At 35.9% G+C, this 14,965-nt stretch overlaps 2 protein-coding genes across 17 annotated transcripts in view; both read right to left on the bottom strand.

Moving 5' to 3' along the window:
• LOC113114781 (neurobeachin) overlaps positions 1–10,932 on the bottom strand; it is a 246,747-nt gene extending 235,815 nt beyond the window's left edge. For all 12 annotated transcript variants that reach the window (XM_026281781.1, XM_026281784.1, XM_026281783.1 and 9 more), the window contains exon 1: positions 10,239–10,932. In XM_026281781.1, coding sequence (XP_026137566.1) covers positions 10,239–10,499 — 261 coding nt within the window. In that variant the 5' untranslated portion in view covers positions 10,500–10,932. The remainder of the gene's footprint in view (positions 1–10,238) is intronic.
• Positions 10,933–12,939: 2,007 nt separating this feature from the next.
• Positions 12,940–14,965, bottom strand: part of LOC113114780 (stAR-related lipid transfer protein 13-like) — an 80,915-nt gene continuing 78,889 nt past the window's right edge. For 3 of the 5 annotated variants that reach the window (XM_026281775.1, XM_026281779.1, XM_026281780.1), the window contains 2 exons: positions 13,884–14,060; positions 12,940–13,765 (listed from right to left, as the gene is read on the bottom strand). In XM_026281775.1, coding sequence (XP_026137560.1) covers positions 13,648–13,765; positions 13,884–14,060 — 295 coding nt within the window. In that variant the 3' untranslated portion in view covers positions 12,940–13,647. The remainder of the gene's footprint in view (positions 13,766–13,883; positions 14,061–14,965) is intronic. The other 2 variants (XM_026281776.1, XM_026281777.1) reach the window with 1 other exon arrangement.

Raw genomic sequence — 14,965 nt, 5'->3', positions numbered from 1 at the left:
TATTTCAGAACTAATCTGATTGATGTGAAATCTTTGTTAATACTTTAATGGAATGCATATTTTTTTTTAAAAATGTACATGATTCAAATACCATACAGTAATTTAATAAACTGAATTTGAATGCCTACAATTCATATTATTTCCGCCCAAAATAATCTATTGTCATGTCATGGCTGAAAAAAAAAAAAACACGCATTCACTAGAGAGTGAAATCACTGTTGTCATTGTCAACAATAATTACTAATGATCCAAGTTATTTCAATCCAAGGATTTGTGCCTCAAACTCTTTTCCAATTTGTCCATTTCTAAAAGACCCTTCCCCTCCCCCATATTCTCTCTTTGTTTTAAATGCACACATCATGAATCACTATTACAGCCATTTACTTTCATTATGAGTCACAAAGACTTCAGAAATGCATTACACTAAACATATTATGTGCAATGTTAAAAACAGACCAAATGCTGCTAAAATGTCCTTCAAAAATAAGCCCAAACAGTCCGGATAGCAATGCATTGTCACTTGAGAGTGCAACAGATGAGGTCTGATTCTGGCTAATTCGTGATAAGCTTTATGTATGTGTTGCCATCAAAAAGAGAATTTCTGGATTAGCTGTGTCATTTCCCATTTTCTAAAGGCAAATGTGTATTTGCTGAAGCAACAGTCCTGTGTGTATCATTCCAGAACTCTACACACAATGCCAGAGGACTGTGACTAAAGCTTTGGACACAGTTACACTTTGTGCCTGACAGTAACAAGACTCACTAGATCTGCATGAAAACCACAACTCTCACATTAACCAGCAAATTTCCCCATGAAATCAGCAGATTTAATTTAGCCGAACAGCTGTTTCACTTCCAAACCCCTGGATAGCCATTATTGCCTTGACTGCTTCTGTAGTCTTGTGCATCGACTGCCCGTAAGGTCACATTTGCATGGTCTGCTATCTGCACTCGTGCATGAATGGAATTGTTTGGAATACAGCTTTGGAGAAGAGTTTAAAAGGTGAGCTTGGAACTTTTTCACCCTCCCAAAAGTTTGGTTTTATATTAACCTATTAATAATGTTGATGGAAGACACTGCATGACTAGTTCAGGTAAATGTTAACACTTTAGCTCCTGGGATATTAGCTAATAGTTAATGGAATGATCAGAACATTCCTGATTATCTTTGTCGCGGAAAATCAGTGATTAATCAGCTCTTTTCTGTTAAAGGATAAGATAATTGCGCACTGATGTAAAATCATATCTTTCCCTTACGCTCACCTAGGCTGCATTTATTTGATTAAAAAAAATTATGTGAAATATTATTACAATTTAAAATAAACATTTCTTATTTTATATATTTTAAGATGTAATTTATTCATGTGATGGTAAAGTTTAATTTTCAGCAGCTATTACTCGAATCTTTGGTGTCACATGATTCTTCAGAAATCATTCTAATTTCTCCCCGGGCACCACAGCATAAATGGCTGCCCACTGCTCCGGGTGTGTGTTCACAGTGTGTGTGTGTGTGTGTGTGTGTGTGTGTGTGTGTGTGTGTGTTTCGGATGGGTTAAATGCAGAGCACTAATTCTGAGTATGGGATACCATACTTGGCTGAATGTCACTTCACTTCACTTATTTGTTGATTTGGTGCTTAAGTTTTTTATAATTATTATTATCAATGTTAAAAACATAAAGTTAAGCTGCCTAATATTTTCATGGAAACTCGCTTTTTTCTAAATTATTTGATTAATTGAAAGTTCAAAGAGCGTTTTTTTTTTCTTAAACAATATAGGTATGTTTACTGTCACTTTTGATCAATTTAATGTGTCCTTGCTAAACTAAAGTATTTAAAAAAATTTAAAAACAATAAATAAACAAACTTTTTAACAGTGTATATGTATAAAATATGGAATTGCAAAAAGGATTTTATTTTCTAATATGTTTTTTGAACACTGAGCACTGTCACTAGTCAGAAATACAGATAGTCCCGCCCCCAGACTCACATCATTGGTTGAGTCTATGTTGCTGTGTCAGAATGGTCAGGATATAAAAACTGTGTCTGTGTGTGTGTGTGTGTGTGTGTCAGGGAAATCAATCTGAATGGCTTACTTATAGCCTCTTAATATTAAACTAGCACTAGAAAAAGTGTTTAACATTGAAAAAAACTGCACATTTCAGCTTAAATATCGACATTAAAAATCAACATTATGCTAATGTAATTAGAAACTAAAAACTGAAAACAAAAATTAAATAATTAACTATGACATTAAGTTGAATACTGAAAAGCAAATAAACTTGCATTCATATGCTATTACCACAGTCAGAAAACAGCTCTTTAAATCTAATGAATGCCTGCTGAATGTTTTGACGGAGGTTTTCATGCCTACCCCAGGTATTCTGTCTTTATCGGCAGCCAGGAGAGCTGCTAATCCGTGCAAACGCACAGCGCAGTGGGGAGACAGTAACAAACCTAGAACCTCATTACCAGCGTTCTGGCAGTAAGCATGTCTGACCTCTAATAAATTAGCTGCTCTGGCCAATTCCACACAGTCTGCTTATGAATTTGGGTTTTAAAACCTATATTTCATCTGGGACAGCGAGAAGAGTCAGAGCAAATGCAGGTCAACACTTTATCAGAATCTGGGGGCTTCTCAATACTGCAGGTAGCAATATCAAGGACCAACAGAACTTTATATTAGATAGCAGAACAGAGAGAAAAAATTGTCCCAAGTGAGGCACAAAGTCACGACGGCAGAAATAAGTCTGAAAGAGAATTTAGTTTTCACATTTAGAAATTGCTAGTAAATTTTTAAAATCTGATTAGAAAGTATTAAGATGCTGTCTCATTCATTTACCATTTTTGGTGAATTTTCGTAGGCTAAATTCAACTGAAATCCACACTAATTAAATTGGAACAAAAATTCTAGAGCGTGCAAAATATTCCCATATGCACATTTCACATGAATTCGCCACACTGACCAACAAAAATCTGCTCGGTTTGAAAATGATTTCTGCGCTGTGTTCATATCGCTAGATTTGACAATTAAACAATAGTAATGAGAGAAAAACTACAAAAAAAAAGAAACTAAACTACATTTAGAAACTATTTTCACTCACACATTTCCGGTAAATTTACAAATAATTGCATAGGAACGGGTTGAATTAGACAATACATTTTTTAAGTAGAAAAACTGCATTAGTATTTTCATGTAAAAACATACTACAGACTGTTTTATTTACAACTTCCAAAAAAGAATTTTTTAAGTGAATGACAGGGCGTGCAAACTTTGACCCAACACTGAGAATAAGTGCTCATCTATGGCACATTTCTTTTAAATCAACGAATGAAAGATGTCTCCACAATAGCAGGGTGAAGGTGGATGTCATCTCTTCCAGCTCTTTGATTAATATTGCAGACCTGCACCAAACAACCAGAACAGTCGATCCAATCGCCATTTATCAATGTCCATCCAAAGATCGGAAGCATTCTATTTGACAAATGAAAAACATTCCATTTATGCCATTTATTTGTATTCCACTAACATACTTTAGTCTCTTGACTAAAGTAAATCCAGATCACATGAAGCAGCAGTGATTTTTAAAGACAGGATGATTACACCAAAAAAAAAAAAAAAAGCTTTCTGTTCACATTAACCTAATTTAACAATTTTTCAAGCAATAAAAGCTACCTACAGGGTGAAACATTTCCGCTTTATCTGTATGACAGCTTTCATTTCAGACTTCTCGGCAGAGGGAGATTAACGACAGACTCGTTCTTAATTAGCCTAGATAAGGCACATTGTCAAGACTCAGTCTTGTAGCACACGATTGAGAACCCGGAAGATCTGTCTCTATGCTGAAGGTTCCAGTGTTCACGTCTGTGGAAATGACGGATATTTGTTGTCGATTAGGTCTCTGAAAAGCATTGTATAGGAATCAGACTGGTGAAAGGAGTTAGAAGCAGCAACATTAACCTCCGAGGTCATTATTATGGATGAACATACAATTATACAGATTTGGAACAACATTGTTGCGTGAGTGAAAATGAGAGAATATTCATTTTTTAAGTGAAGCAACATTAAAGTAGTCAGATATATATAGTACATATGTGGTATATTTCAAATCTTTTGAAGCTATACAACCACTTTGTACGAGGAAAAGACTCAAATTGGAGGCCATGGGTTCTTGTCACCACGTCAAGCCTGTGCCATATGAGCCATTTTTTTATTTGAGAGCTGCATAATGAGTTGAATGATTCACTCTCAAATGAATAATATGAAAGTGAAAAATACTTTGATTTCAACCCTGTGGTCACTATAAATTGTTGCTGAATGCAAGAAAGCTGTGTAAAGCCTCTTTTTGTGTTTCATAGATAAAAAAATAACAGCATGTGGGTTTGGAATGACATAAGGGTGAGTAAATAATGACAATTGATATTTTTGGCAGAACGAACACTTTAACTCTAATGGACACATTGCCTGTTTCCTATATGGTCACTTTCACTATGAAAACTTCAGACTGATTCTATTGACCGAATTCCAAGTTCATTTGAAGATTTCATGAGCTTTCACTTCACAGAGCGTCTCAGAATGTTCTCCAAATAACCTTACGAGGCAAGACCATGTACTTTGGAACCACAGAGTAGCCACTAACCACAGTTCAGTTGTTCAGCGACTATTGCTTCTGCCCAACAAATCTTCAGCCTGGAGAGGGTAGACAAATATAAAAGTGTGTGTGTGGGGGGGGGGGGGGGGTAATGTAATCTACACACTTCAGTTTGTGCCGTGAGCATTCGCTGATAAAACATTGTACTTAAATCTAGTAGCAATGCAAAATTGTCTGAGGTATTCTAGTTCAGGTGGAAAATTGTTTATAATGCTGTTGCTGAATACACAAAAAGCAAAGATTCAAAATACAGCAGAAATATAATCTACACATCAAAGAAATTGAATATAGTATCCGTCTCTTTGAGAAAAACAAGACCTTTTGAAAGCAGACAATGCTCTGTACACATATTTGTCTTTCTGCTCCATTTGTTGTGCGACTCTTTCCCAGGGGATATTTTCCTTACAAAAGACAAAGGTTACACTGGACAAAATGCATTTGCGAACCCAATGTTCCTATTTTTCTTCAGCCATTTGCTGTTTGTGCATTGGATAGTCATTACAGTACCATCTACGCATAAGCATGAAGCAATTATCAATGTAATGGAACAGAACAGAATGTTTTTGTGTTTTGTCCCTACAATGAAAGTCAATGGGATCCGCTGTTGTTTGACTTTCAGTCTACAGATGAAAATAGCATTTGGAACAAAATGCGGGTGACTGAATGATAACAGAATATTCATGTTTGCATAACTCAGAACACGGTATCAACCAGGGTGTTTCCTTCAAGGAGGCAAAGGAGACAGTGCCTCTCAAAAAAAACTGAATGAGAAAAAAAAATACATATTACAAAAAACTGTACAACAGTCACCAGCAGATAAAGTTACAGCAGGAGTCCATGTCTATCATGCCTCCCCTAAGCCCATTGAGTTTTAACAGACCACTTAAAGCATGCCGTGGGTTTGCTGGAGGGAAACTAAGAATGAATGGGTGATTGACTGGTTATGATCGGCTGTGATTTGTCTCATGCGATAACAACAACACCCTGGAAAACACCCACAACAATCATGGCACTGTGTTTTGCATGGGCATCTTGCATTATTCTTTTTGTACTAAAAACCTAATTTAAGACCATGTTGTGCATACACTTAGAGTTCCAATGTTTCTTTCTTTAAATATGTGGATTTATAATTTAGTGCTCCATCATACTTCGAAAACTACACTCAAAGGCGAAGATCAGATGAAAAGAATTCTAGACATTTCGTTTTTATTTCATTAAAAGGCCTTCATAAAATATAGAATTCTACTGGCTTGATTCGCAGAGTTCTACAAAAAGCTTTTTTAGCTCCAGCTTTGAAAAGAGTCTCTTTTGCAGTTTGTTCAAATCCTTGACAGAGCTTCTTAATTGTTAATGTTCTCTGTTTCCTACTAGTCATTGTTTCACCACCCACAGGTCTGAGTTTTAACTCAAACAGCTCAAGAGTAATAAATAGCAGCATCCTTGGACAGAGAAAAAAAGGGGGGTTGGAATTTATATTGGGTTTGAATTTCACACCGGGTGCCTAGTTCTGTTAGATCGAGTCTGGCTTGCCAGCTCTTCCTAGGTGTCTCACCTGGCAGACTGATGGCCCTATTTCCTTTTCCTGCTCGAACACATCATCCTGTCCAACACAGGGATGTCCGTGACACATCGCACTTCCGGAGTGACAGAGTTGCTTTGTCAGAGTCTCTCGGAAAAACCAGGTACACAAGATTTAAAGTGTGCTGAAAGGGACAAACAAGGTGTAACATCCCCTCTGTTTGATTCTATTGGATCAGATTTAATGATACAATAAAGTCGAGTGAGTGTGTTGCCTATAGGTCAAAACGACCAGAGTAAATCTAGCGGGATCAATTCCATTACACATCTCTGAGTCATTGCACACAAGAGACTCCAGCGATCAATTCTTAATCGAGACATCACAGCAACCACACTACTGTTCTTCCCATATACTGCCTTTCTGAGACGCTGACAAGAAAGGATTGCGTTAACACAACAACAAGATGATTGTAACTTTGAATATTTCAAAAACGTCTCTCAATCAGCTCGCTTTGACAGTTACACTGTGACTTGTGAGTTGTGAATTTGTCTTTCTCGGATCAAGAAAGGTGAGATTTGCCTTATGTGCTGTTCTCAATTCACTGTTTCTCAAGAGACGTCCGGGTTGTACTGAGAGTATCGAAAGTCCCTCAGAGTCACAGGATGATGTCTTTGCCCCAACTTGCCAAGGGCTGGAACAAGTCTTGTCTGCCCGTTCTGATCTCGTCACTCCCCGCTGTGACAGAACGGCCCGTAATTAATCTCTGGAGCGGGAACAATGAGACTGCAAATATCAAGGTTCAGATTCGTAGGGGTTAAGGCAGTTTGGCACAAAGGAGAGCTGGGCCTGATTCACCCTGGTGACATTTCTAACATGATGAGTTAATAAAAAAGAGAAAGTGGTTGAATCTATCATGAACTTGGATGAAACTGAGGACCAAAACATTTAGTCAGCTCTTCATTATGCTGATCTAACAGTCAAAAGCACTTTGGCATCAAAATGACACTGTAGTAAAAAAAGACATAATGATAGCCATTCTTACAGTGTTGCAGAAAATTGTAAATATTTCTTAACCTTTGGTGGCATAATGGAGTATCACTTTTGTCTTAGTGATCTATTAATGTAAAAACTGATGGCAACATTCAAAACAGTCAAAATATTGAATTATTATACCTAAAAGTGTTGTGTAAATGCAGCCACTTCTATGTATGGAATCTGTTTCCAAGTAAAAACAAAATTAATAACGTTATTGCAACTTTTTATTTAAGAATTCTGACTCTATTTCTCACCATTCCAAGTTCATATCTCGCAGTTTGAATTTTTTTTTCACAGGATAATGATGAGCCTATAACACATAATTTAGACTTAATTTCTAGCAATTCCATATCTTGCAATACTGACTTAACATCTCGCAATTACCGTATTTTTCAGACTATAAGTCACACCTAAGTATAAGTCGCATCAGTCCAAAAATACGTATAAAAAAATATATATAAGTCGCACCGGACTATAAGTCGCATTTATTTAGAACCAAGAACCAAGAGAAAACATTACCGTCTATAGCCGTGAGAGGGCGCTCTATGCTGCTCAGGGTAGACTACAGGAGCACTGAGCAGCATAGAGCGAGGCTGTAGACGGTAATGTTTTCTCTTGGTTTATTTATCTTGGTTCATTTCACTCGGTTCATGTCAAATTAATTTTGATAAATAAGTCGCACCTGACTATAAGTCGCAGGACCAGCCAAACTATGATAAAAAAGTGTAACTTATAGTCCGGAAAATACGGTACTTTTTTCTCAGAATTGTGATTTTGAATACAAATACTGCAATTCAGAATTTTTGATATACTGTAAGTTTATAACACTCTTCTGACTTTAATACTAGCAGTTAAAATCTCGTAATTTTGAGTTTTCATTTTGCAATTCTGTCCCTTTTTTTAGAATTCCAAGCTTACGTCTTGCAATTTTGAGTTAAAATTTCACAAATCTGACATTTTTTTTCTCAGAATCATGCGTTTATGACACAAAAGTCTGGCTTGATTTCTAGCAAGTCCTACCTTGCAATTTTGAGGTATCTCAGTATTCTGACTTTTTACTCAGAATTGCATGTTTATAACACACTTCTGACTTTATTCGTAGCAATTCTGAGTTAAAATCTCGTAATTTTGAGTTATCATTTTGCAATTCTGTCCCTTTATTTAGAATTCCAAGCTTACGTGTTGCAATTTTGGGTTAACATGTCACAATTCTTACATTTTCCTCAGGTTCAAAAGATCACAACACAAAATTATGACTTTATTTCTAGCTATTCTGTGTTTATATCTTGCAATTTTAAATTAACAACTTAAAATTCCGTCTTTTTTTTGTTGAGTTTATATATCTTTCAAGACTAATATCATGGACAAAAGGATCTGTCTGTATCACAAAATGCATTTCATGTTTAAGAAATGTTTTGGTGTATTCCGTTCTTGCAACAACCCTACATATAAGTAGTACTTGTTAAAACAAACAAAAAAAGCTACTCTCTCTGTCACTAAACCGGCTAACTGACTGATCAACAATGTTTATGAAAATACAAGGTGGCTGAAGAACCCTTAGCAAACGGTGGCTGAGGGAGGGGAAGTAATTATTCCCTCCACTGTCAAATCAGAAATGCACCCTGGCGTGCCGTAAACAGCAGCACCTGTGAACACAGGAACAGACCTGTTGTCTAAATGCTGTCAGCATCGCCTCTTTGACTCACCGAGAGCTGCTATTGCGCGAGACAGACAACAGTCGCAAAAGAACCCTCTGGTTTTTTAATTCATATTCCAGAGGCCAGAACATCTGTATTTGTCAAATCGATCACGTTTACTGAAGATCCCAACTAGGAGAATAATCATCATAATATGGTTAGTCTTTTCCTACAGCTCTGTATGACAGCATTTTACTCAGGTAATTAAGAATCACAACAAGTACAAAACATCCATAACACCAGAGTTAAAGGATAAGTAATGTTTGACCGAACATCCTGGTGCAGGTCTTGTGTGTTCCACGAAAGCAGATTTTAACACATACTCAGCAAATACTAGACTATTAATGCAAGACTAAAGTGCATTAGCTAAACACACATGCAGTGAATCTGTCTACTGTTTTCACAGTCAAAGATTGATCATAATGAAATCTAAAAATTCTCAATGTGCAACACAACAGGAAAAATGTCTCAAAACACTTGCACTGACACACAAGGACAAACTTTCATTGCCATTGCCCCTTTACTGCATAATGCTTGCAGGCTAGCATTGTATGTTGTGAATATATAAATATAGGCCTCTATTCCAGATGGCATTAGAACTGCTGAAGCTCCATACTTCATTTCCAAGGAAATAATGTTGATTATGCTTTTAACACTGAATACAAACAGGTTCTATTCTGGGTTGGCAGGTACTAATAAAGATATGTGAGATAAGGGTTTGAAAAAAGAAGACACATAAATTCAATTTTTAGCCCTGGTTGCGCATCTAAAAATCGCTCTTTCAAATAAAGTGAGACAAATTCGATTACATCTCCCCCACAAAGTACAAGTTTGTGGTTGCTGGAAAGTAATTATACAAACATTCTTTTTTGTGAATTTTTTTGTTGTTGTTGTTGCTGTTGTTGAAGAACATTTTGATTTGTCGATTTCAAATACACACAGAAAAACACATAAACATATATATTGCTATCACTATATACTAACATATATAGTGAGATTGTGCCTTGTTTCTAAGGATATTTAGATATTTTCACTGAAGAACAAGGCTGATTTTTTTCTGTAGCACAGGTTGCATGTAAACTACAGTAAGACACTTGTTTGGTTGCTGTTAGTAAGCACAACAGACACTTTAGCATATGTCAGTGACTGTAATGAGCACATACTGCATCCTAATAGGCTACTCGCGATCTGATACAGCCTATATCACAGCATCATTCATTCATTCAATGTTCTTCAAAATCAAAAGAACTAGAATCGTTCAAAGCGCTTTCAAAAATGCCGTCTATTAGTTCAGTATGTTTTGAAACACAGTCAGCCACAAGAAGTGTCACACTTACCAGATTCAACACCGTTTCCACTATATCTCTATTGCTGACCTCGCCGACTTGAATGAGACCGCTGAGGACTGCGAATTTCGTCTTGATATTCCGAATCGGAACCGAGGGGTTTATCACGCCGGCCGGTAGCACCACCGATCCGGAGCAGGACATCATCATGTCACCGGTACCGGAGCCCGCGGCAGCGGCGGCTCCGTGCTGCCTGTGGCCGGGAGGAGGTGCTCTGTCGCCCGGTGTGGCCACCGACTGAACGCTCGCCATATCCTATCAGCCGCGGTGTTTAAAAACAGCGCTGTATCATCAAGAACAGGAGGTGTTTTGGTCAAATCAAGTTCGATGAGATATCTACAGCCACTTTAAGGGGGGAAACAAATCTCCGACAGTGATTTAATATCCACCGGCTGTGCAGTAAGAGTCCAAACCCATGTGGCAGGTTCACAGAATACACTACAGGTCTACAGATGCTCCGCACACTGTACTTCAGCTCCCGCTTCCCTCTCTGATTTGTGTTCAGTGATGTAGTATGTGGGTTTGCATTACCCAGCTGGGTGTACCGATCAAATGTTTCTCATGCTGGGAAAACGCCCTCTATGTGCAGTAGACTACCGAAGGCTGCAGTGTGCGTCCTGTCTGCACCTTCATGGGTCGAAGGGAAGAGACAGATCACAGATGGATCCTACCGATCAAACAGGTAAATATGGGAAGCTAGGCGGAAGCAGAAGATCTTTAGATACCGGGCAGCAGTCAGCATGAGCCCATTTAGAATAAATTACTTTTCCTCCAAAATAGATAGATAGATAGATAGATAGATAGATAGATAGATAGATAGATAGATAGATAGATAGATAGATAGATAGATAGATAGATAGATAGATAGCATTGCTATATGATAGCTTTGCCATAATGACCGTAATATATTTATTTATTTATTAATAAAAATATATTTAGCTATAAAATTCACTAATGCTATATTAATCCGCTCATCCTCATTGATGAAGGCCACTCTAAAATAAAATACTTTAGAATATTTTACTGAAATGATGGTCATTATCTTCACCTACCTAAATAACTGTGACGGACTGCCTGTAAATGACCATGACAAAAGACACATGTTAAGTAATAAGGTGCAATCAATACATTTAATATATGTGACATTCCAGTAAACCATACTGCACTTTTAAATTATAGCCTATATATGTGCAGCTACTGTTGTATCTTTGTTAGGCCATTTGGACATTTCGAAGTGAGCAATAACCTTCACAACCTCATGAGAGAGGGTTTCCATCTTTTATTTAGACGGAACTAGTAAATGATCAGGACTTATAAAAAGTCTGATTATATTACAGTGAAATTAATGATGTTATTAAGATTTTAGAATGAATTGACAAATGTTGGACCTGACTTGATTACTTCTGATCCATTGCCTGCTGAATGAACAAATCCAGCGTACTGCACAATAAACACGAGGTGTTGTGCTTCACAAAATTTGCTTCACGTTTAAACTGCTGATTTAACATCGACCATGATTTTGTTTGTTTGGTGGTTTAGTGAGATCAATGTGGATCTTTTTGTGAATCTGTCGTTTCACAACTGTTTTGATTCACTGTGGTAAGCAGACATTATTCTGTCAGTCTGATGCTACTGTATACAAGCCAGACAGTTCACAAGCTGACAGAGGCCATCTGATGGATTTATTCTTCGGCAGTCTGCTGAAAACCACACCATGAGGTTTGATCTCTGAAGACGGTTAATGTGTGAGATACTGTGTCTGTGTCCATCTGTAATGCTGTCAGATGTTTAGAAAACCATGTACATTTATTTACAGCAACAAAGTGCTGTCCATTTGATGTCATCAGTGCACTTCATTGTTATTTAAACATGCATTAAAATAATCCTGTTTTATTTGAGGCATTGGTGTCACCAATTTGAACATCCAGACAAATTCTGTGTAAAAGCATTTAAATATAAAAACAGTAAACAAGCCTAGATATCTGTTGAAACTGAGCAGCCTTTATAGATAGATAGATAGATAGATAGATAGATAAATTTACCAATAAAACTGGCAGTCATTGAGAGGAAGGGAAATTTTGTCATAGATAAACACTGACATCTAGTGGATAACAGAAGTACTTCACCAGTTTCAGTACGGCAGGTTTGTTTTATACTACTATTGAAACGTTTTGGGTCTACATTTTTTTTTATGTCTTTGAAAAAAGTATCTTATTTCACACCAAGAATGCATTTATTTTGGTCAAAAGTACCAGTAATGATGTGTAATATTACAATAATATTAATATTACGATTAATTACAGTTTGTCTTTATATTTTTTATATATATTTCAAGTTGGTACACAAGAAACTGTTTCTTTATGTTAAAAACCAGTTGTGCTGCTAAAAAAAAAAGTTCTTGGAATCATTTTTCTTCATGAATGGATTTATAGAAAGCTCAATCTTTGTTATAATATTGATAAATGTTTTTATTGTCACTTTTTTTTTTTTAGCAATTTAATGCATACCTGCTGAATAAAACTATTGATTTCTTTCAAATAAATAAATAAAAAATGTACTGACCCCAAACTTTAGCCCAGGTAGTGTATGATTTTGATAACGGTTATGTTGTTATTTTTATGAAAGGCTGATATTATATCAATAATTATGCAGGGAGAAAATAAGCATCAAAATGACAGCAAACGAATAAAAATGAATTCATTTACATAGTTTAATTAAAAATCATTGTCTCTTTGTCGTTAATGCAATCCAGTACTACAAAAGCAGGTCTGAGAAAATCAAACCCAAGTCATTTTGTCCGTCTTTTAAAACAAGCAAGTACAAATTCCATATTATTACACCCATTCATGGACAAACATTAAAAAAGAAACAGAGAAAGCAAAGTAACTCAGCTTACAACTGAGTAACATTTTGTACCATATGAATTATACTGATATCTGTGCAAAAGGAGATATCAAACACATGTATACATAATATTCGTACAACATGAGCATTTAAATATATATTTATATAGTCTATACAAGATGTGTGTATAGATACACACATTCACACAAATACAAACAAACCCATACATGGACATGCGGTGCATGCATGTGCAAATATAGCTTTCTTTTTTTAAATAAAATATATGCTTCCCAGAAGCACTTAAGAGCTTAGGTGACCTATACATTGTATAAGATCATATGAAAGAATACAATAATTATAATACAAATAACAATAGTTACAATAAGATAATATTAAAAAATGACAAGCTAAAGGTACATTGGTAAGTTGACCACATTCCCATTTGGGTTTATTAACCAGACGAGGCAACTCTGCCCATTGTGCAAAAGGGCAGAAATTTATCAGGGTTCATAGACTCACAGAACAGAGATTTCAGTTTCCAGAATGAGAACAAGGCTCAGATTTTTGTTTCTGGACCCTCTGTGTGGATTGGCTGGAAGGAATTACGAATACGAGCAGCCTCAGCGGCGCAAAGGTGTCCGAATGCTTTGTTATACCATTCTGGAGCTCTCCCCCTGAAAACAAAGTGCAGAATGTTACCACAATGATGTGTATTCATTTCTATGAGCAATGCAGCTACAGTCAGAGAATTCTATATGTGTGTGTGTGGGTCACTCATCTATATTTACTCACTTCAGGTCCACTCTGCAGATGTGGGTGAGTCTGGACTTGCCGGAGCCACAGGGCTCCAGTAAATAATTGGATTCCATCACTATTGCTCTGATGCCCCCTATAGGCGGACAGTCCTCATGTTCAATAGACAGGGACACCAGAGAACATGTCCCCCGCGGCAGATCTGTCCTCCACGACCTGAGCACAAACACCAGTGTAAGTTTATAAAACACTGCTGCAGTAAACAGTAAGCTAAAGAAGTAAACTGTGATCTAAACTGTAAATGCATCCAGCCATCCTACTTCAACATTTTCTACCACTACATAACTCTATAACACTGTATAACTTTCCAGTAATTCTTATTTGCTTTGTAAGGATATTTAAAAATGGTTTTATAGGAACTGTTAGGAATATAAGATACAAGATAGATATTATAGGTACAAATCCATAGAAACATGTATTCATATGATAATATAGATTCATGTTTTATTAATATTACTATTTTTCAAAAATATTTAGATTTTTTGTTATTTTTCATTATTATTATTAGTATTATTTTAATTTCTGTAGAATTTTTTATGACATTTTCGCTAATTTCTGACTTTCCCAGGTGTGGAACTGACAAACTTTTACATAACATAAAAAAATCGCTGCATACATCAGTTGACTTTCCAGTACTTTATAAAAATCATTTTATAGACACTTTTAGGAATTATATTCTAAATCTATATTATATATGAAATCTATAATAATTAATATATCAAATATTGCTAGTATTAATTACATATATATTAAATATAATAAAAAAATATAATAACATTTAACATGCATAACATTTAAAAAAAACATAGGAATTTTGGTGATATATATGAATTGATTCAATAATGTTGCTAGTATTCACTTCAAATATATATAATTACATTTAAAAATGTATATATATTTCTTTTTTTTTTCTTTTTTTTTTGACAAATTTACTAATCTACATGACTTTCCAAAGTCTGAAACTACCAAAATTTACCAGCATTCCCAGGTTTTGCATGACCGTGGGAACTCGTATCTCATTCATTTAACCACTGCTTCATAAATCCTTAAAAACAAAACAA

This window comes from Carassius auratus, chromosome 15, assembly GCF_003368295.1.
Source record: "Carassius auratus strain Wakin chromosome 15, ASM336829v1, whole genome shotgun sequence".
Lineage (NCBI taxonomy): Eukaryota > Metazoa > Chordata > Actinopteri > Cypriniformes > Cyprinidae > Carassius > Carassius auratus.
The sequence above is the reverse complement of the archived record's forward strand: the minus strand, read 5'-3'. Positions and strand labels throughout refer to the sequence as shown.